This window comes from Heptranchias perlo, chromosome 15 (assembly GCF_035084215.1).
Source record: "Heptranchias perlo isolate sHepPer1 chromosome 15, sHepPer1.hap1, whole genome shotgun sequence".
Lineage (NCBI taxonomy): Eukaryota > Metazoa > Chordata > Chondrichthyes > Hexanchiformes > Hexanchidae > Heptranchias > Heptranchias perlo.
Window position 1 is genome coordinate 7,240,681 of NC_090339.1, and position 22,062 is coordinate 7,262,742.

The window sequence follows — 22,062 nt, forward strand, 5'->3', positions numbered from 1 at the left end:
AGAATTACTGGTGCGATTATTGTGTCTGTACAATGGAACAATTGTGTGTAATGTCATACTGAACAGATGATTGATTTCAGAGAGATGGTTAAAGCTGTGTGATCCTGGTTGATATTTTTACCAGTTCTGGTTATTCCTGTTTATAAATTACATTCAGTAGGTCAGTTAGTGCTGTGGTTACATTGTTTACACTTCAGAAAGTTTATGTTAAACTACTTCCAGTTCTAAACAACTGGATCCCTGTTTTGCCAACAGAGTGGAAAGCCTGAGATTGTTCAGACAGGACAGTTTTATCTCACAGTTTAGAAACATTTTAACAGAATTATTGGCCCAGAAATTGCTTAGAAAAGAATGGTGAGCTCAACAGCGTTCACCGTTATTAGTGGAGAAATCGAGGAGCAAATTCCAGGGTTCGCACATGTGCAGTGAAAGGGGAAATCCGGAACTTGCTCCTCCTGTTCGCCGGCGATATGACAGTTTCACATTAAAGGGATATCGCCGGCTGGAATCAGTGGAATCAATGGACCAGTGCTAACTTGCTCATCTGTCCAGCTGGAAAGTAACTAATATCGCCACAAAACAGATACGCTTAAAAATATCAGGTCTAAACTAAGTTTTAACAGCGCAATAAGTCTTAATGACTGCCAAACAACTAAAAATTAACTTTTAAAAATGTGGAATCTCATTACTCATTTTAATATGTTTGGTCATTAAATTTTTTTTTTTAAAACTAAAAAATTTAATCTTTTTTTACTTTTCCCTTCTGTTTCTTTTATTCGATTATTTCTCACCTCTTTTTTGTGCGGTCTATAACTGTTTTTACAAATGAGTTTAATGTTGCACCTTTCACTTCCTGGATTTTACATTCCAGCTTGCAGAAACCATTTGTAGCGTATCAAAAATGCTGCAATATGATTGGTCGTGGGGAGCGATCGATCCTCTCGCTTCTCCCATGGGTCTTAGCTTCACTGGATCTAACACTGGGCTCTTCTCCACTTCCTATTAGAGGAAATGCACCCAGTAAAGACATGTAAGTACACCCAGGAAGTTAGTGGGTTAATATAAATCTATGGATTGGCGAGCACTGTTGGTTCACTGCTCCGAGAAATTTCTGGGCCGATATAATATCAGGGCAGAGTTTCCGCGTTGGGCACATTCGTGAAATTGTGTCCAAAATGTGCCTGAAGTTGAACTGGTTAGGTTACAGTTCAAGTTTCCGATTAAATTAATTTGCATAATCACAAACGTAAAATCTTCCATGAGCCAGCTTAATCGGGCGGGGTAAAAGAACACAATCGTTTATTTTGTTTTTTTCCATTAAAAAATACTCACTGATGTATTTAAGAGTGGTAACCTGGTGCCGTTTGATTAGTACAGCTGAAGGTGGGTTTATCACAATAGATAAGCATTTTTAATAAGTGTCCAGTCTTCCACCTGTGAGTAACCTGATTTAAAATTGCTGAAAATGACATTTAAAAACTATACTGAACCATTCACTAGTTTCATTGGTGTACACTAGTCAGTTTCTGAGTAAATTCAATATTTTTGATGTGTAAAAACTTTTAAAACTTGCCAACTAGTGCCTGTGCACCTAAGAAAATGAGCACAATTAGAAGAGCCTTCCCTAACCAGTCCAATTTAAATATAAAATTCCTCGCTCTTTTGCGCTCATTCGGCTGATTGCGCTGGAATCTGGGCGCAAAACTAACGGAAACTCTACCCCAATAGGTTTGACTCTGCAGGTACCTGATTGTGCAACCTCTGAAACAGGCTTGTCTTGTACATGAGCCACGTGTCCAAGGATGGAGAAGATGGCAAATCCAGCAAACAGACTCGTAGCACAATTAACAACACAGACAATGATGGTATCTCTGTAGCAATTGTTGTGGAATTTGTTGTAGGATGACAGTGTTATTAAGTTTCCAGAACCCACTGAGACAGAAAAGAAAATTTGTGTTGCAGCATCTTTCCAGACCTGATAAATAAAAGGTAGAATTAATCAGCAGTGAGAGATTTTACTTGACCTCTTTCAACTGTGGCAGAAAAAACAACATTAACCATGAGGAACATGGGGTAGATTAGTCCCACTGCTCAATGGTGAACTGACTGAATGAAGGTCCCTCTGGTCAATAGTGTCTCCCTTAAATAATAGAGCCATCATTCTGCCTTCCTGTCTACCACTTGCTCCCAAATTCCCTCCAGGAGCTTCAGTACTTTCCCCTGTCAGCCATGTTTTCCAGTCAGTGATTTGATTCTTTACTTGCAGCATGTACTCTCACCCAGGGCTCAATTTTGTTGGGAAATTGCGGGTGCATTGGGGCTGGGGGCTCCAAAAATCGGGGAAATCCCGTTCGGGTTCAGAACTCGGCTCCAAGCCGCAAAATTCCGGGTTCCCCACTGACGCGTTTGGGTGCACGCGCCCCCCTCCCTAATGCGGAAGTCCCACCAGCAATTAAAGCCGGCGGGATGATACTTGTCACAGTTGTTTCGATAGTTTAAGTACTTGAGGTACTTAATTTTCTCCACCTTGAGGCAGGGGTACGATTTTGAAGCATCCTCAGCATGTTTCCCATGCTGTGGAAAACAATCCCTGTTTCAACAGATGTGTTTCAGCCAGCAGCCAGTGGGAGATGCAAATGCTTAATTGACAGATGGGGAGAAAAGGTCACTTATTGCAGCAGGACACTCAGTTATTTCAGGCAAAGTTTTAGCTGTGAGATCTTTGTGTTTTCACTGAAAATTCTTACTTTCTACTCAAAATTATTCTGTTCACACATATTTAACTACTTTGTGGACCTCCACAAACTCCCAGCGTCAGGATTGCGGGGGGGTGGGGGGGGGCGGCGCCATGGTTGCATTCACCACTGCATTCAAGGACGAGCAACATCGCCAGCCTCGCCAGGCACGGCGTCCATCTCCGCCATGTGGAGCTCCACAACACAGCGCTGCGTCACAGGTACCTGCACAAGAACACAGAGGGCAACAACAGAGAGGAGGGCCGCTTGAGGAGGCCCCATCCACATCTGCCACCCACATGGAGGAGGAGGAGGAACTCATAGGCAGAGCAGCAGCTCACCTGGCTGCTCATGAGGCCAGGGAGTCACTGATATGTGAACAGTTCTCCAAACATCAGAATGTGTGAACAGTCCAGTCCTCAGACCACCTGGAAAGAGCAACACCTACACCAGGTCGCCCACCCCTCCCTGCACAAAACAGTCCTGCAACTACACATACACCCACTGTAGAGTGATCCAATGAGTGGCATCAAGTGCCGCCATTGATGGTGATCCTCATGAAAGGGCCCTATCACAAAAGCCAGTCAAGAATGGGCAGGACGTGGCAGCAGTGGTAACAATCATATGTGACTTTAACAAAAACTAAACATAAATGAAAAACATGGCAGTGTGTCAAACACCCTTGTGCATCCCCTTCGTGTTTACAAAACTTTCACCTTTCTCTTCCGACTACTTCTACGTGGTGCATCCCCTGTGGCTGCAGCAGAGGTAGTGGCAGGTTGCTCATGTTCATGCCCTGACTGCTTAGATGCTTTGGGCCTACGCCTTCTGGGTTCTGGAGCCCGTGAGGGCCCCGTCAATGACTGCTCCACCTGCACCTGTGCAGGGGCAGACTCGGCCACCTGGAGAGGTGGCAACATTGCGGGTACTGGTTGAGGGGGGGACAACGGGTGAGACATGGGAGCGCTTTGAGTGGCATCCCCACTTCCAACTCCCCTTTCGCCATCATCCCTCCCCTGGCCCAGGGCCACATCACTCCTACCACTCTGTTGAACAACAGTTTGGCGGACATGTGTGAAGCCTTGTAAGCCCAGTGCCAGAGTATCTGCCTGCCTGTTTAAGGCGGCAGAATGTTATTCAGCCTGAGTCCAAACGGCCGTTGTCAGGGCCTGAATGGACTCATTTGTGAGCCGTGCTTGAAGCTCAATGGAGCTTCTCTCCATCACAGACATTCCCGCACTTACCTGTGACAGTATCTTAGAGAGTTGCTCATGTCCCTGTGACATAATCTCAGAAATTTCCTCACGTCTCTGTGACAGTATCTCAGAGATTCCCTCACGTCCCTGTGACACTGTCTCAGAGATTCCCTCACGTCCCTGTGACAGTATCTCAGAGATTCCCTCACGTCCCTGTGACATTTTCTCAGAGATTCCCTCATGTCCCTGTGACACTGTCTCAGAGATTCCCTCACGTCCCTGTGACAGTATCTCAGAGATTCCCTCACGTCCCTGTGACATTTTCTCAGAGATTCCCTCACGTCTCTGTGACACTGTCTCAGAGATTCCCTCACGTCCCTGTGACATTTTCTCAGAGATTCCCTCACGTCTCTGTGACACTGTCTCAGAGATTCCCTCACGTCCCTGTGACAGTATCTCACAGATTCCCTCACGACCCTGTGACATTTTCGGAGAGGTTCCCTCACGTCCCTGTGACAGTATCTCACAGATTCCCTCACGTCTCTGTGACACTTTCGGAGAGGTTCCCTCACATCCTTGTGACACTATCTCAGAGGTTCCCTCTTGTCCCTGTGCATCCATTCCACTGATGCAAGAGTTGGACTCCTCCATCCTCTGCACTATTGTGGAGATTGCGCATTTTACCTGTTCCAGCACCTCGCAACTGTGCTGCTGCCCCTTGATCATTCTCCTTTTAAAGGATGGCCCCCAAGGTTCTGCATTTGTGTCCAGCTGAGCAGACCCTGGAGAGGAATGCTCCCACCGACAGACTCTCCGCAGCTGTGACTCTCTGTCTGCTCGTGCTCACATGTGTTTGGTAACTCACCAGATGCCAACCCAACTAACTGAGGACTAGGACCCACCGAGGTGTGAGTATCTGTGCTGGTGGATGGCTCGCTAAGATGTGACGGTGCACGCCCAGAGACTGGCAGGTCCTCTGAGGAATCGCCTTTGCCGTCACAGCGGTCGCTGAAGGCCCTGTAAAAGAACAAAAGGCAATACTAAGCATCATCACTGATGTGTCATGTTGCGATGAGCATGCTGAGGTGCTGAAGATGGCAAGGCATGTTACCATCAATTCATATTGTGTGTGCTGAATGTTAAAGTTGTGTCACCAGACGTTTGTTGGGCGCCAGTCTCGGTGTCCCCGACGGACAGGCGCTCGAGGGTTCGGCTAAGCTCCAGCGCCTCCTGCTCCATGTCTGTAAGGACGATGATTTGTTACAGCCCCCCCTCCGGTCCTCACCCTCTCCCGTGCATTTTGCGTTCTCTTCTCCTAGAAGGGGAGAAAGAACAGACTTGTGAGTGAATGATCGTGAAGTGGCCAACCGATGAATGCATTGGTTTGGGTGAGGCTGACTGTGAAAGAGATGCATCAGAGGGTGAGTATGAGATAGAGCCATGACATTGGATGAGGACTGGGTTGAGTGGTAGTGGTGGAGTGACTAACAGGGAGGTGAGGAAGTGCAGGTAAGTTGAGAATGATCCTTAAGTGGTTATGGGGAGTGATGTGATAGAGTAGTGTTGGCAGTGCAGAATGAGTTGGGGGGTGGGGGCAGTGATGTGGAAGACGGAATGTAGGAGAATCAATAAGTGTCCTCACTTTGGCTGACCTAGTTAGGTCATTGAAGCGCTTCCTGCACTGGACCCAGGTGCGGGAGATGTTGCTCCTGCTCGAGCCAGGCCTTCTTGGAGGCAGAGGCAGACCACTTCCTCCCATCCACCAGGTAAAACAGATCCATCCTCCTTCTCACCCCATCCAGTAGCACCTGGTGGAGGCATCATTGAATTTTGGAGCAGCCTTGCCCCTGTGCCATTTTGGTGTGTGGGTATTTGCTCCAGGAAAAGCCATTAGAGGACTGCACCTTTAAATAGAACTCCTCCAGCTGACAGCCTCTGATGCGTGTATGCAGTCCGCCCACTGTGCAGTTTTCGGACGGCAAACCCGGAAGCCACAGTAAGTGTCACCAATTGAATCGCGATTGCATGGGGAGCGGACATTTTTTATTGGGCCTGTTACCCAAGGGCCCATTCACCACCCCTCCCCCCACCCCCCCCGCTGCCATCCAGCCTTCACTCTAATATCGGGGCCCCAGTGGCTCCATTCTTTTATTGAAAGCAGCAACAAAGAAAAGCTTTTCACCACAATATAAAGGCCCAGATCTAAAGGGCAACAAAATCCCATTAAAATTAAGAATCATTCTTAATATCAATAAATATCTTGCCATCATTTTGATTGTCTGTTTAAATATTACTATGTAAAAATCAAATGACCCAAACACATGGGCATGATTTTAAAAGGGCAGCAGGATGGCAGCGGCGGTGGGGGGGGGGGGGGTTTGAACGGGCGCCCGGATAACCTGAATAATAAAAGATTACTGTTCCAATGCGATCGCAACTCAATTGGTGGCCATTAACCTTGTTTCCGGGTTTGGGGTCCAAAAGCTGCGCAGCGGGTGGACTGCGCACCCACATGACCTGCTGTCAGCTGGAGCGCCTGGATTTAAAGGGCCATTGCTCCAATGGATTTTGCTGATTCAAGGAGCAAGAAGACCCAATGGAGCAGCACAGGGGCAAGGCAGCTCCAAGATTCAGCCATGCCTCACTTGAGGTACTGCTGGCTGGGGTGAGGAGGAGGAGGGAACTATTTTACCCGGCCGACAGGAAGAAACGCCCTGCCTCTGCTACCAAGGAGGCCTGGATCGAGGTGGCAAAGGAGACAGCAGGAGCAACATATCCCGCATTTGTGTCCAGTGCAGGAAGCGTTTCAATGTCCTAACTAGGTCAGCAAAAGTGAATACACTTACTGATTCTCCTGCATTCCCCGCCATCCCCCACCCCCCCCCCCCACATCATTCTGCACTGCCAAGACTACTCCATCACATCACTCCTCACACCCACTTAAGGCTCATCCTCAATTTACCTTCACTTCCTCAGCACTTCCTCACCTCCCCATTTGTGACCCTACCACTACCAGTCACCCCAATCCTGATCCAATGTGATGTCTCTGTCTGATACTCACCCTCTGATGCATCTCTTTCACTGTCAGACTCACCCAAAGCAATGCATTCATCGGCTGACCACTTCACCCTCACTCACTCACACATCTGTACTTTCTCCTGTGAAATAATTTGGAGACAAGGGGTACCTACTTTTAAGAATCATTTGAAGACCTTTTACAACAAACTTTTAATATTTAAATAATCATTTGAAAATAATTTGCAGCAAATGAAATGCTGAAAACACCAGTCAGCCAAAACCTGGATAATTGATTTCATCAAGGGGACATACCTTTGACAAGTAGTTGATAAACCCTACACAATGGGACACAAATAAGCACATGATGAAGACAGCAGGTATGGTCAAGAGGGCCGACCTGAGAGCATTCCTTGCTAACCCTACACAATGGGACACAGATAAACAAAAAACTGAAAACAGCGGCTGGCTCAAGGGCACCTACCTTTAACCAGTACTTGAAATAACTCTTTACAATGAATATAGGTATGGAGGTGCTCGTATTGCTACGTGGGTGCAATCGATTGCACCCTGTACCTGTGGGAAGCCAGCCACAGAGTGGAAACCCACTGCCCTCTCCGTCTGGCTAAGGTCATCCATGGGGAAGTTGATGTATTGCGAGGCCCTGCGAAACAAACCATCGGTGACCTGTCTTATGCACTTGTGGGCAGACGACTAAGAGACCCCGGTGATGTTACTGGTGGTGCCCTGGAATTATCCAGTGGCGAAAAAGTTGAGGGCAGTGGTCACTTTAACTGCGACAGGTAATGAGATGCCGCCAGGTCCAGCTGGCAGCAGCTCGGCATGAAGAAGGCTGCAGATGCCTGCGACCACCTGGTGACTCACTCTCAGCCTCCATCGGCACTGCTCCTCAGAGAGGTCCAGGAAGCTCAGCCTCGGTCTGTAGACCTTCTGACGAAGGTAGTGCCTCCTGCGATGTCGATCCCTCTGTTGTTCCCCTCGCTGTTCTTTTGCAGGTGCCTGTAGCGCACCACTGTGTTGTGGAGCTCCAAGTGGCGGAAGTGCATGCCGTGCCAGTTCCATTCTGTTGCTTCCCATCCCATCCCATTCCTTCACATTCTATCCCTCCCATCTCATCATATCCCATCCCATTGCATCCTATCCCTTCCCATCACATTCTATCCTTTCCCCTCCAATTCCATCCCATCCCATCTGATCCAGTTCCATCGGATCTTTTTTCTTCCCATCCCACCCCAATGTATCCTATTGCTTCCCATCCCATCCCACCCTCCTCCTTCCCATTCTATCCCTCCCATCTCATCACATTCCATTCCTTCCCATCTCCTAACATCAGAACGTCAAAATCATCAACTAATTCTTTAGAATTGATCATAGGGTCGTAATGAAAACTTTGTCTGATTTTACAGAAGCAAAATGCAACAACAGAAATTAATTTTCCCACATTTGAACAAGAACTCGAAAGCAACACTCAGCTCTTAAAATGAATATCTTAAACACGCAGAAAAAGAATTCAAGTGAAACATGAAACAGTTTGAGTGAAAAACACATCATAAATTCTATGGATTATCTCGATGTGTTTACCTCAGCATCAGCCAGTTTTGAGAAGTCTGACTGGCTTCCAATGTAATATTCAATTCCTTTATAGGCTCCCTCCAGGGTAACACCTCGGATCAGAAGTATGGTCAGAACCACATAAGGGAATGTCACAGTGAAATAAACCACCTGACCATGGAGACAAAGAAAATGAACAGCAGTGGGTATTATTTAAAGTGATGATCAATGAAGTTCAGGAAAAGTATATTCCTCTAAAAAGCAAGAACAAACTGACCAATAATGAAACACCATGGATGAATAAAGAGATAAGGGTGAAATTGAAATTAAACAACAACAATAACTGGTCATGGCCCGGCATATTCCTCACTCTACCATTACCAACAAGCCAGGCGATCAACCCTGGTTCAATGAGGAGTGTAGAAGAGCATGCCAGGAGCAGCACCAGGTGTACATAAAAATGAGGTTCCAACCTGGTGAGGCTACAACACAGGACTACATGCATGCTAAACAGCAGAAGCAACATGCTATAGACAGAGCTAAGCGATTCCACAAAAAACGGGTCAGATCAAAGCTCTGCAGTCCTGCCACATCCAGTCGTGAATGGTGGTTGACAATTAAACAACTAACAGGAGGAGGAGGAGGCTCTGCAAACATCCCCATCCTCAATGATGGCAGAGTTCAGCACATGAGTGCAAAAGACAAGGCTGAAGCGTTTGCAACCATCTTCAGCCATAAGTGCCGAGTGGATGATCCATCTCAGCCTCCTCCCGATATCCCCACCATCACAGAGGCAAGTCTTCAGCCAAGTCGATTCACTCCACCCGATATCAAGAAATGGCTGAGTGCACTGGATACAGCAAAGGCGATGGGCCCCGACAACATCCCGGCTGTAGTGCTGAAGTCTTGTGCTCCAGAACTAGCTGCGCCTCTAGCCAAACTGTTCCAGTACAGCTACAACATTGGCATCTACCCGACAATATAAAAAAGTGCCCAGGTATGTCCTGTCCACAAAAAGCAGGACAAATCCAATCCGGCCAATTACCACCCCATCAGTCTACTCCCAATCATCAGCAAAGTGATGGAAGGTGTCGTCGACAGTGCTATCCAGCGGCACTTACTCACCAATAACCTGCTCACCGATGCTCAGTTTGGGTTCCACCAGGACCACTCGGCTCCAGATCTCATTACAGCCTTGGTCCAAACATGGACAAAAGAGCTGAATTCCAGAGGTGAGGTGAGAGTAACTGCCCTTGACAGCAAGGCAGCATTTGACCGAATGTGGCACCAAAGAGCCCAAGTAAAATTGAAGTCAATGGGAATCGGGGGTAAACTCTCCAGTGGCTGGGGTCATACTTAGCACAAAGGAAGATGGTAGTGGTTGTTGGAGGCCAATCATCTCAGCCACAGGAAATCACTGCAGGAGTTCCTCAGGGAAATGTCCTCGACCCAACCATCTTCATCTGCTTCATCAATGACCTTCCCTCCATCATCAGGTCAGAAATGGGGATGTTCGCTGATGATTGCACAGTGTTCAGTTCCATTCGCAAACCCTCAGATAATGAAGCAGTCCATGCCTGCATGCAGCAAGACCTGGACAACATCCAGGCTTGGGCTGATAACTGGCAAGTAACATTCGTGCCAGACAAGTGCCAGGCCATGACCATCTCCAAAAAGGGAGAGTCTAACTGCCTCCCCTTGACATTCAATGGCATTACCATCGCCAAATCCCCCACCATCAACATCCTGGGTGTCACCATTGCCCAGAAACTTAACTGGATCAGCCACATAAATACTGTGGCTGCAAGAGCAGGTCAGAGGCTGGGTATTCTGTGGGAAGTGACTCACCTCCTGACTCGCTAAAGTCTTTCCACCATCTACAAGACACAAGTCAGAAGTGTGATGGAATATTCTCCACTTGCCTGGATGAGTGCAGCTCCAACAACACTCAAGAAGCTCAACACCATCCAGGACAAAGCAGCCCACTTGATTGGCACTCCATCCACCACCTTAAATAGTGACTCCCTTCACCGGCGGTGCACCGTGGCTGCAGTGTGTACCATCCACAGGATGCACTGCAGCAACTCGCCAAGGCTTCTTCGACAGCATCTCGCAAACCCACGACCTCTACCACCTACAAGCACAAGAGCAGCAGGCACATGGGAACACCGACACCTGCACGTTCCCCTCCAAGTCACACACCATCCCAAGTTTGAAATATATTGCCGTTCCTTCATCATCGTTGGGTGAAAATCCAGGAACTCCCCAACTAACAGCATTGTGGGAGAAACTTCACCACACGGACTGCAATGGTTCAAGAAGGCGGCTCACCACCACCTTCTCAAGGGGAATTAGGGATGGGCAATAAATGCTAGCCTTGCCAGCGATGCCCACATCCCATGAACGAATAAAAAAAAATAGTGCCTTTAACATACTAAAACATCCCAAGGCACTTCATAGGGCGTTATCAAACAAAATATGACACCGAGCCACATAGGGACATTTTAGGACAGGTGACCAAAAGCTAGGTCAAAGAGGTAGGTTTTAAGGAGCATCTTAAAGGAGGAGAGAGGTAGAGAGGCAGAGAGGTTTAGGGGGGAATTCCAGAGCTTAGGACCTCGGCATCTGAAGGCACAGCCACCAATGGTGGAGCGATTAAAATCGGGGATATGCAAGAGGAGAGAATTGGAGGAGCGCAGAGATCTCGGAGGGTTGTAGGGCTGGAGGAGGTCACAGAGATAGGGAGGAGCGAGGCCATGGAGGGATTTGAAAACAAGAATGATAATTTTAAAATCGAGGTGTTCCCGGAGTGGGAGCCAATGTAGTTTGCGAGCACTGGAGTAATGGGAGAACAGGACTTGGTGCGAGTTAGAATATGGGCAGCAGAGATTTAGATGAGCTCAAGTTTATGGAGGGTGGAAGATGGAAGGCCAGCCAGGAGAGTATTGGGATAGTCGAGACTAGAGGTAACATAGGCATGAATGAGGGGCAGCAGAGGAGCAGAAACAGGTGGTGTTACGGGGGTGAAAGTAGGCAGTCTTGGTGATGGAGCAGATATGTGGTTGGAAGCTCATCTCAGAGTCAAATAGGATGCCAAGGTTGCAAACGGTCTGGTTCAGCCTCAGACAGTGGCCAGGGAGAGGGTTGGTGTCGGTGGCTAGGGAACGGAATTTGCTGCGTGGACCAAAGACAATGGCTTCGGTCTTCCCAGTATTTAGTTGGAGGAAATATTTGCTCATCCAGTACTGGATGTCGGAAAAGCAGTGTGACAAATGAGAGACAGTGGAGGGGTCGAGATAGGTGGTGGTGAGGTAGAGCTGGGTGTTGACAGCGTACATGTGGAATCTGACGTTATGATTTCAGATGATGTCGCCGAGTGACACCATGTAGATGAGACATAGGAGGGGGCCAAGGATAGATCCTTGGGGGACTCCAGGGATAACGGTGCGGGAGCGGGAATGGAAGCCATTGCAGGTGATTGGCTACAACTGGATAGATAAGAATGGAACAGAGCGAGCACAGTCCAACCCAGCTGGACGACAGAGGAGAGGCACTGGAAGAGGGTGGTGTGATGAACCGTGTCAAAGGCTGCAGACAGGTCGAGAAGGATGAGGAGGGATAGTTTACCACAGTCACAGTCACACAGGATGTCATTTGTGACTTTGATAAGGGTCGTTTCAGTACTGTCGCAGGAGCAGAAACCTGATTGGAGGGATTCAAACATGAAGTTGCGGGAAAGATGGGCACGGATTTGGGAGGCGACAACACGTTCATGGATTTTGGAGAGGAAAGGGAGGTTGGAGATGGAGCAGCAGTTTGAAATGACAGAAGGATCAAGTGTATGTTTTTTGAGGAGGCAGATTTGAAGGGCCGGGGGACAGTGCCTGAGCAGAGGGAACTGTTAACAATATCAACTAACATGGGGGCCAGGAAGGGAAGTTGGGTGGTCAGCAGTTTGGTCAGCATAGGGTTGAGGGAGCAGGAGGTGGGTCTCATGGTCAAGATGTGTTCGGAGAGGGCATGAGGGGAGATAGGAGAGAAACTAGAGAAAGATGCATGTTCAGGGCTAGGGCAGGGGGGATCATTCGGGGAAGTTTGGCTTTTTGGGCTGGGGAAGGGAGGGAAGCGACAGAGGCAGCAGAACAGATGGTCTCAATCTTAGTGACAAAGAAGTCCATGAGCTCCTCGCACTTCTTGTTGCAGGTGAGTGTGGAAGAGGCACGGGAGAGAGGATTAAGAAGATGGTTTGTAGTGGAGAAAGGCATACTCTTACATAGACAATAAAAGAGAGGATAACAATAGGAAATAGGAAGAGGTTAGGAAAGAAGTAAAAAAAAACAACTAGGAAAGCAGAGAGGAACTATGAGATTAAATTATCAAGGAATATAAAAAGAAATAGTAAAGTATTCTACAGACACATAAATAACAAAGAAATATCAAAATAGGAATAGGGCCACTAAGAGGTGCACAAGATAAACTCGCAGCGAAATGGCAGAAATATTGAACAATTACTTTGCCTCCTTATTTACCATGGAGACTAATAAGTTGGGTAGAACATTAGAAAAAGAGATCCAATAAGATATTAAAACATTTAAGATAGAAAGGGGGGAGATAATTGATAAACTAATCAAACTTAGGGAGGATAAAACCCCATGTCTGGATGGATTGCATCCACGAATGTTAAAACAAGTTGGGGAAGAGATAGCAGAGGCACTATTACATATATATAAAAAATCACCAGAAAAGGGAACAGAGCCAGAGGACTGGCGGACAGCTAATGTTATTCCTATATTTAAAAAGGGAGATAGAACAAGTCAAAGGAAATACAGACCATTTAATTTAACGTTGGTAGGAAAGATAATGGAATCTTTACTCAAAGGTGCAATAGAAAGACATCTAGAGAATGAAAATATAATAAAGAATAGTCAGCCCAGATTTCAGAAGGGAAAGTCATGCTTGACCAACATTCTTGAATTCTTTGAAGAAGTAACAGAAAGAGTAGACAAGGGTAATGTAGTAGATGTAATATATTTGGATTTTCAAAAGGCCTTTGATAAGGTACTGCATTGTAGACTCATGGCTAAGGTCAGAGCATGTGGAGTCAGGGGACAAGTAGCAGAATGGATAGCAAGCTGGCTACAAAACAGAAAACAGAGAGTGGGATTAAGGGTAGCCAGGCAAAAGGTGGGAAGTGGTGTCCCATAAGGGTCTGTGCTGCTATCACTATTGTTCACAATTTACATCAACGATTAGGATTCGGGAATTGCAAGTACAATTTCAAAATTTGGGGACGACACCAAATTGGGGGGTATAGTTAATTCAAAGGAAGAATGTATCAAAATGCAAGAGGGCATTATTAAAATTGCAGAATGGACGTGTAATTGGCAAATGAATTTCAATATAGAAGTTTACAACATGGAAACAGGCCCTTCGGCCCAACATGTCCATGTCGCCCAGTTTATACCACTAAGCTAGTCCCAATTGCATGCACTTGGCCCATATCCCTCTATACCCATCTTACCCATGTAACTGTCCAAATGCTTTTTAAAATACATTATAGATAAGTGTGAGTTGGTACATTTTGGTAGGAAGAATAAGGAGGCCAAACACTGCTTGGATAATAAGAGTCGAAATGGGATAGAGGAGCAAAGGGATCTAGGGGTACAGATACACAAATCACCAAAATTAGCGACGCAGGTTAATAAGGCCATAAAAAAGCAAACCAAGCACTGAGGTTCATTTCTGGAGGGATAGAATTGAAAAACAAAGAAGTTATGTTAAACTTGTACAGAACCTTGATTAGACCACACTTGGAGTACTGTGCACATTTCTGGTCTCCATATTATAGAAAGCATATAGAGGCATTGATGAGGGTGCAAAAAAGATTCACAAGATGATACCAGAACTGAGACGATATCAGGATATCTTATCAGGAAAGATTGAACTGGCTGGGACTCTTTCTCTGGATAAGAGAAGGATGAGGGGTGACTTGATAGAGGTCTTTAAGATAACAAAATGGTTTGATAGGGTAGACAAAGAGAAAATGTTTCCACTTGGGGGTGAGTTCAAAACTAGAGGTCATGAATATAAAATAGTCACTAATAAATCCAATTGGGAATTCAGGAGAAAATTTTTCACCCAAAGAGTATTAAGAATGTGGAACTCACTACCACATTGAGTAGTTGAGACAAATAGCATAGATGATTTAAGGAGAAGCTAGTTAAGCACAGGAGGGTGAGAGGATTAGAAGGGTATCCTGATAGAGTTAGATGAAGTAAGGAGGAAGCAGGCTCATGTGGAGCATAAATGCCAGCATAGACCAGTTGGGCCGAATGGCCTGTTTCTGTTCTGTAGTTTCAATGTAACTCGATGTTAGATTTTCCTGTATTGTTGGTACAACATTTACAATATTGAATCCAATTGAATTGAAATCAAAGTAGAGAAATGAAGCAGAAGATGATTGGAGGAGTAATATCTATACGAAGGGTATATTTGACACTGAACCCATATTGTAACTGAATTTACATAGCATAATATTTGCATTGGAAAGATTTGCATTGATATAGCACCTTCTATGACCTTAGGGCGTTCCAAAGTGCCACTGTTGTAATGTAGGAAACACTGCAGCCAATTTGCTCAAAGTAAGGTCACAAGCAGCAATGTGATAATGATCAGATAATCTGTTTCAGTAATGGTGGTTTAACAATGTTGGTTGAAGGGTAAATATTGGCCAAGACACTGGCGAGAACCCTACATTTATATCTCATATTCAGGGAAGTAACACATTTAAACAGCAGAATAGATCAGAGGGATGAATATATTTAACTCCTCACATTTACTCCTCAGGTTTCTTTCTCATTATCCAGACAAATCTCATTTCACAAATAAAACCATGACCCGAATCTGTTCAATCACTTAGCCAGCCCTGCCCAGCCTTCCAGAGCAATTGGAGACTCACCCAAAGTCCTGTAGCAGCAATTGAAACCCTTAGAATGAAGGGAACATTTCAGGTTTTGGGGGAATTGCTGCTGTTCTTTCACTCAGGAGAAAGATCTTCAGATCTCACTCAGGCCTGCAGTGCTCATGAATTCTGGATCTCACACTCCCCAAAGAGTCACTGTTAACATCACTTGTGAGATAAACCAGCCCACTTCACAAATGATCTTTCAATTCTAGTTTTATTGTTGCAGAAACCTGTACTTTGTTGCCAGAGTTTTAACTCTGTTCATCACCAATCGTTTTACCTTTCCTGAAGATTTGATTCCTTTAGATAGCGCTGTCGCAACTATCAGCCAGGCCAGAAGCAGACAGAGGGCTAAATACCAGACTATCTCCCCAGTCTCATCCATTGAACTTGTTCGGCGTAAAACCACTTTACTAAATAAAATGACAGCAGAAAACATCTTACTTGAGGATACAGTTCATTACAGACAGTCACTATTAGATACAATGCACAAGAGTATTTAGTCAAATATAAATGGATTTGAACAATATCTAAATCAAACAGAATCAGTTTAGCTTTTAGAAGTGAATTGGTACCAGGAATTGAGATTAAATTTGACATCCTTTTGATTTTTCTCTTTATTATTATTGATGTTTATAAATATAAAGCTTTGTTTAAACAGTGAGTGCTGATGCGATTCCCTGGAGAGCTGATTTGAAGGAGTTCCTGACCGTGCTTCATTGACTGCCTTACAATGCACTGTTAAAACTACCTGGGTTAGTCACTGTATCTGCCAATCAATTCAGCTCATTCATATTGTTAAACATGGTACCTGCTCCCAGCCAGTTTCCCCCAATTCAGTTACCAGGTCTATGGGTTAAAAACAATACTGTAAGGAATATGGTAGTGGTGTTGGAGGCCAATCATCTCAGCTCCAGGATGTTGCTGCAGGAGTTCCTCAGGGCAGTCCTAGGCCCAACCATCTTCAGATGCTTCATCAATGACCTTCTCTCCATCATAAGGTCAGAAATGGGGATGTTCGCTGATGATTGCACAGTTCCATTCACAACACCCCAGGTAATGAAGCAGTCTGTGCCTGCATGCAGCAAGACCTGGACAACATCCAGGCTTTGGCTGATAAGAGGGAAGTAACATTTGCGTCAGACAAGTGCCAGGCAATGACCATCTCCAGCAAGAGAGAGTCTAACCACCTCCCCTTGACATTCAACGGCATTACCATCGCCGAATCCCCCACCATCAACATCCTGCGGGTCACCATTGACCAGAAACTTAACTGGACCAGCCATATAAATACTGTGGCTACAAGAGCAGGTCAGAGGCTGGGTATTCTGTGGCGAGTGACTCACCTCCTGACTCCCCAAAGCCATCTACAAGCCACAAGTCAGGAGTGTGATGGAATACTCTCCACTTGCCTGAGTAAGTGCAGCTCTAACAACACTCACGAAGCTCGACACCATCCAGGACAAAGCAGCCCGCTTGATTGGCACTCCATCCACCACCCTAAACAAAGACTCCCTTCACCACCGGCGCACCATGACTGCAATGTGTACTATCTACAGGATGCATTGCAGCAACTCTCCAAGGCTTCGTTGACGGTACCTCCCAAATCTGCGACCTCGACCACCTAGAAGGACAAGGGCAGCAGGCATATGGGAACAACACCACCTGCACGTTCCCCTCCAAGTCACACACCGTCCCGACTTGGAAATATATCGCCGTTCCTTCATCATTGCTGGGTTAAAATCCTGGAACTCCCTTCCTAACAGCACTGTTGGGAGAACCTTCACCATACGGACTGCAGTGGTTCAAGAAGGCGGCTCACCACCACCTTCTCAAGGGCAATTAGGGATGGGCAATAAATGCTGGCCTTGCCAGCGATGCCAACATCCCATGAATGAATAAAAAAAAATTAAAAACACAGAGAAAGGGATATCATTCATAGATATTTTAACCATTTAATTTTTAGGAGTTCTCGTGATGAATTTCTTCCTTGAATAACAAGAAAATAAAAAATGCTCAATAAAGATTTCACTGTATAAATATTGTTAAAGTAAACCGACAGTGTTAGAAACCAGGGAGCTGTTAACTAATGAAAGAGCCCCTGTTGTGACGTTATTTTATAACAGACCTATGATGTAAATATAACCTCTATCTAAATCAAACAACTTTTCAGTCATTAAACAGGACATTCACTCAACTAACCTTCCCAAGAGGAAGCTACTGGTACAGCTGTGCAGGTTATAGGTGCAGCTATCTGTAGTAATTTACTTACTCCCAGTATTGCTCACTTGGACCCTGGTGAGGAACGTAGATTTCTGATCCATTTGTGCAAGTTTCATTGTTTTCCTGCAGCCATGTTGTATTAACTATTTCAAAATATCCGTCATCCAGAGTGAGATTGCAGAGTGGATCTAGAAAATGTGGAATGTGTTTAGAAATATATTTTATCGGGAACGATGCTGTCATTTCTTGTCATACAATCAGGGCCACTGTTTTACTCTGACTGAATCAGTCCAGTCCCTTTCATCACATGGGTGAGGCTGCAGATGGGTCAGAACACAGAGGTACAGTCTGTACACTCCACTCACAGCACAGTCCAGCTCTGGTGGTCACTCTGGTTGTAATGGTAGATTTCATTTGACAGATTCTGTAATACTACAAATCACAAGACTAGATTAAGGCTTTAAAGTATAAACAGTTCCTTCAATGAATCGTGATTATCACAGAAGGACTCAGGATATGAAAACCTATGTTAACCAAAGGTATTAAGGGATATGGGGCCAAGGCGGGTATATGGAGTTACGTCACAGATCAGCTGCGATCTCATTGAATGGCGGAACAGGCTCGAGGGGCTGAAAGGCCTACTCCTGTTTCACCATTTCTATGTTTACCGAGGTAAAACACATGACCCTGTGGTAACAAATGGCCCCTTGGTAACACATGACCCCAGGGTAACACATGACCCCTTGGTAACACATGACCCCAGGGTAACACAGGTCTCTGCAGATCCTTGATTCTGCTGAGGCAACATTTCATTCCCTGAATGAGCAAATGTTGACTGCCATCACTCCTTCCCCTCCTCTGATCCCCCTGTCTCTCCTCCCCTCACCCATCTCTGCCCCTCTCTCCCCCACTCTTCCTATCTTCCCATTCCTCCATCTCTCCCCCTCATCTCCCTTCCACACCCTCCCACAGCCCCAGTCTGTATAATAAGGTCAGACATCACCCACAGTCCCAGTCTGTATAATAAGGTCAGACATCATCCACAGTCCCAGTCTGTATAATAAGGTCAGACATCACCCACAGTCCCAGTCTGGATAATAAGGTCAGACATCACCCACAGTCCCAGTCTGTATAATAAGGTCAGACATCACCCACAGTCCCAGTCTGTATAATAAGGTCAGACATCACCCACAGTCCCAGTCTGGATAATAAGGTCAGACATCACCCACAGTCCCAGTCTGTAGAATAAGGTCAGACATCACCCACAGTCCCAGTCTGTATAATAAGGTCAGACATCATCCATGGTTATGACTATTTCAGCATTTCAGGAGAGAGACAGACTATGTTTGGAAAGGGGAAAGAAATGGGGAGAACACCTATTGGGGGAGTGAGAGCTGGAGATCATCGTGCAGGTAGAAAGCAGAGATTTGGAATAAGCTGTTGTTTGGGGAGGGAACCTGATGAGGGAAGACGACTTTGTTGAAAGGATCACTTCTGGGTATTTAGATCATCTGAAAATAATATAATTGCAACTCTCAGAATGAAGCAAATCTTTTGTAAATAACTTTCAAACTGTAGAGGTATGACATGGTGGCCATTACTGAGACATGGCTGCAAGCTGGTCATGATTGGGAGTTAAATATTCCAGGTTATAAGGTCTTTAGAAAGGATAGGGAAGCTGGAAGAGGAGGAGGGGTAGCCTTATTGATTCACGATACTATTATAACATTAGTAAGAAAGGATGTAGGTAAGGGAAAACAATCAGCTTTCTATAGTTAGAATTGAGGAATAAGAGAGGATTTAAAACTATAATAGAAGTTGTCTACAGGCCTCCTGATAGCAGCAATGAAGTGGCAGAATGTAATAATTCAGAGATTACAGAGGCTTGTAGCGAAAGCAGAGTTATTTTAATGGGAGATTTTAATTTTTATGTTGATATGGAAGAGCTGAGTAGCTCAAGTCAGAAAGGTGGTGAATTTCTTGAGTGCATTGAAGATAGTTTTCTAGAGCAATGTGTTCTAGAACCAACAAGAGGACCGACCATACAAGGTTTACTAATGAATAATGACCCAGACTTAGTCAATAATCTAACAATAAGGGAACATTTATCTAACAGTGATCAAAATATGATCGAATTCAATGTTAGGTTTGAAAAGGAGAAACGTAACACAGTTACTAAGATTCTAGATTTTGGTGAGGCTGACTTTAATGGGGAGAGACGGAGACTAATGACAGCAATCTGGCCAAAACTGTTATCGGGTAAAACTACAGATTAACAGTGGGAGGTGTTCAAAAACAAATTTAGCTTAATACAGGACCAGTATCTACCCCGAAGGGACAAGAGCTCTACTTACCAAATAAAACAGCCATGGTTGACAAAAGAGGTGAGAGATAACATAAAACCAAAAGAAAGATCATATAAAAGTGCAAAGAATAGTGTAGATCCAGGGGAAGGGGAGAGATATCAGGAATAGCAAAGGAAGACAAAAAGGATAGTGAGAGCTGCAGGAAGGGAATACGAAAAGAAACTTGCGAGGGATATCAAGATTTACACAAAAAGTTTTTACAATTATTTTGGAAGAAAAAGGGTAGTCAAAGGTAATGTGGGCTCTTTAAAAACAGATGCAGGTAATATTGTAAATGAAAATAAGGAAATGGCAGACTTGTTGAATAATTAATTTGTGTCAGTCTTCACAGTAGAGGAAGAGGATAATATACCTGGAATGTATAATTAAGGACAAAGTGACTGAGCACTTAGAGAAATTTGAGCTGATTAGAGAGAGCCAACATGGATTTGTAAAGTGTAGGCCACGTCTAATGAACCTAATTGAATTTTTTGAGGAAGTAACTAAAGTAGTTGACAGGGGATTGCCTGTGGATGTGGTTTATATGGTCTTCCAGAAGGCATTCGGTAAGGTTCCACATAAGAGACCGTTAGCTAAAATTAAAGCTCATGGAATTGAAGGCAATTTATGAACCTGGTAAGGAGATTGGTTAGATAGTGGAAGACAGAGAATAGGAATCATGGGCATGTACATGAATTGGAAGGAAATGACTCGTGTGTCCCACAACGATCTGTGCTGGGGCCTCAACTATTCACTATATTAATTAATGACTTAGATAACACAATAGTGCGTCATATATCCAAGTTTGCAGATGACATAAAGACAGGTGGTTCGGTAAGTGGTGTAGACAGGAGCATAAAATTACAAAGAGACATTGATAGATTAAGTGAGTTGGCAAAGCTGTGGCAGACAAATTTCAATGCCGTAAGTGAGAGGTCATTCATTTTGGACCAAAATGGATCGATTAGAGTATTTTTTAAATGGTGAAAAGCTAGGAACAGTGGAGGTCCAAAGAGATGTAGGGGTCCATGTACACAAATCACTAAAATGGTGGTCAGGTGCAATCGATTACACCCAGCACCTGTGGGAAGCCAGCCACAGCGTGGAATCCAACTGCCCTCTCCATCTGGCTGCGGTCATCCATGGGGAAGTTGATGTAGTGTGAGGCCCTGTGAAACAAGCCGTCGGTGACCTGCCTTATGCACTTGTGTGCAGATGACTGAGAGACGCCGGTGATGTCCCCGGTGGCACCCTGGAAGGATCCGGATGTGAAGAAGTTGAGGTCAGTGGTGACTTTGACAGCGACAGGTAAGAAGATGGTGCTCGGGCCAGCCGGGAGCAGCTCGTCATTAAGGAGGCTGCAGATGTCTGCGACTACCTGGCGACTGACTCTGAGCCTTCGTATGCACTGCTCCTCAGAGAGGTCCAGGAAGCTGAGGGTAGTGCCTTCTGCGACGCACCTCTCTCTGCGGTTGCCCTCCCTCCTGCTGTGCAGGTGGATGTGCCACAGCATGGTGTTGTGGAGCTCCACATGTCAGGGGCGGATGGCGTGGCCAGCGAGGCTGGTGATGCTGTTCGTCCTCCGAGGAGGTCATGACTGCAGCTACGGCGGCCCGTATCCGGAAGGTGTACGTCTGAGGGGGTCCGCAAGGTAGGTAAGTGTGTCCGCACACTGGGGTTGAGGTTCCAGGTCGGTGAATTTTCTTGTTAGGAGGAGGGTGGCGGAGGCCAAACTTTGTCCAAAGTGACAGAGTGACCTCCTGCGATGGTTAAGGGTCTCCCCGCCACCCCCCCCACCTGTCGGATGGACCTTTGCAGCTGCCACAGGCTGGTGGCTGCAACACGTCCGTTTGAACTGGGAGTGTTTCCCCCAGTACGGGAAACAGTCTCTGTCAATTGCAAAAATCCCATCCCTCCTAATATCACAGGTCAATCAGGCTTGTAAACAGCCTGAAGTACCTGCTCAAGTACTTTAAGTAGCACCCCGCCGGCTTTAATTGCCGGCGGGAGTC

The 22,062-nt window shown here is 45.7% G+C and overlaps 1 protein-coding gene across 2 annotated transcripts in view; it reads right to left on the bottom strand.

Moving 5' to 3' along the window:
• Positions 1-22,062, bottom strand: part of LOC137332675 (sodium- and chloride-dependent neutral and basic amino acid transporter B(0+)-like) — a 64,311-nt gene that overhangs the window by 31,154 nt on the left and 11,095 nt on the right. For both annotated transcript variants that reach the window (XM_067996621.1, XM_067996620.1), the window contains 4 exons: positions 17,755-17,893; positions 15,763-15,895; positions 8,549-8,689; positions 1,747-1,975 (listed from right to left, as the gene is read on the bottom strand). In XM_067996621.1, coding sequence (XP_067852722.1) covers positions 1,747-1,975; positions 8,549-8,689; positions 15,763-15,895; positions 17,755-17,893 — 642 coding nt within the window. The remainder of the gene's footprint in view (positions 1-1,746; positions 1,976-8,548; positions 8,690-15,762; positions 15,896-17,754; positions 17,894-22,062) is intronic.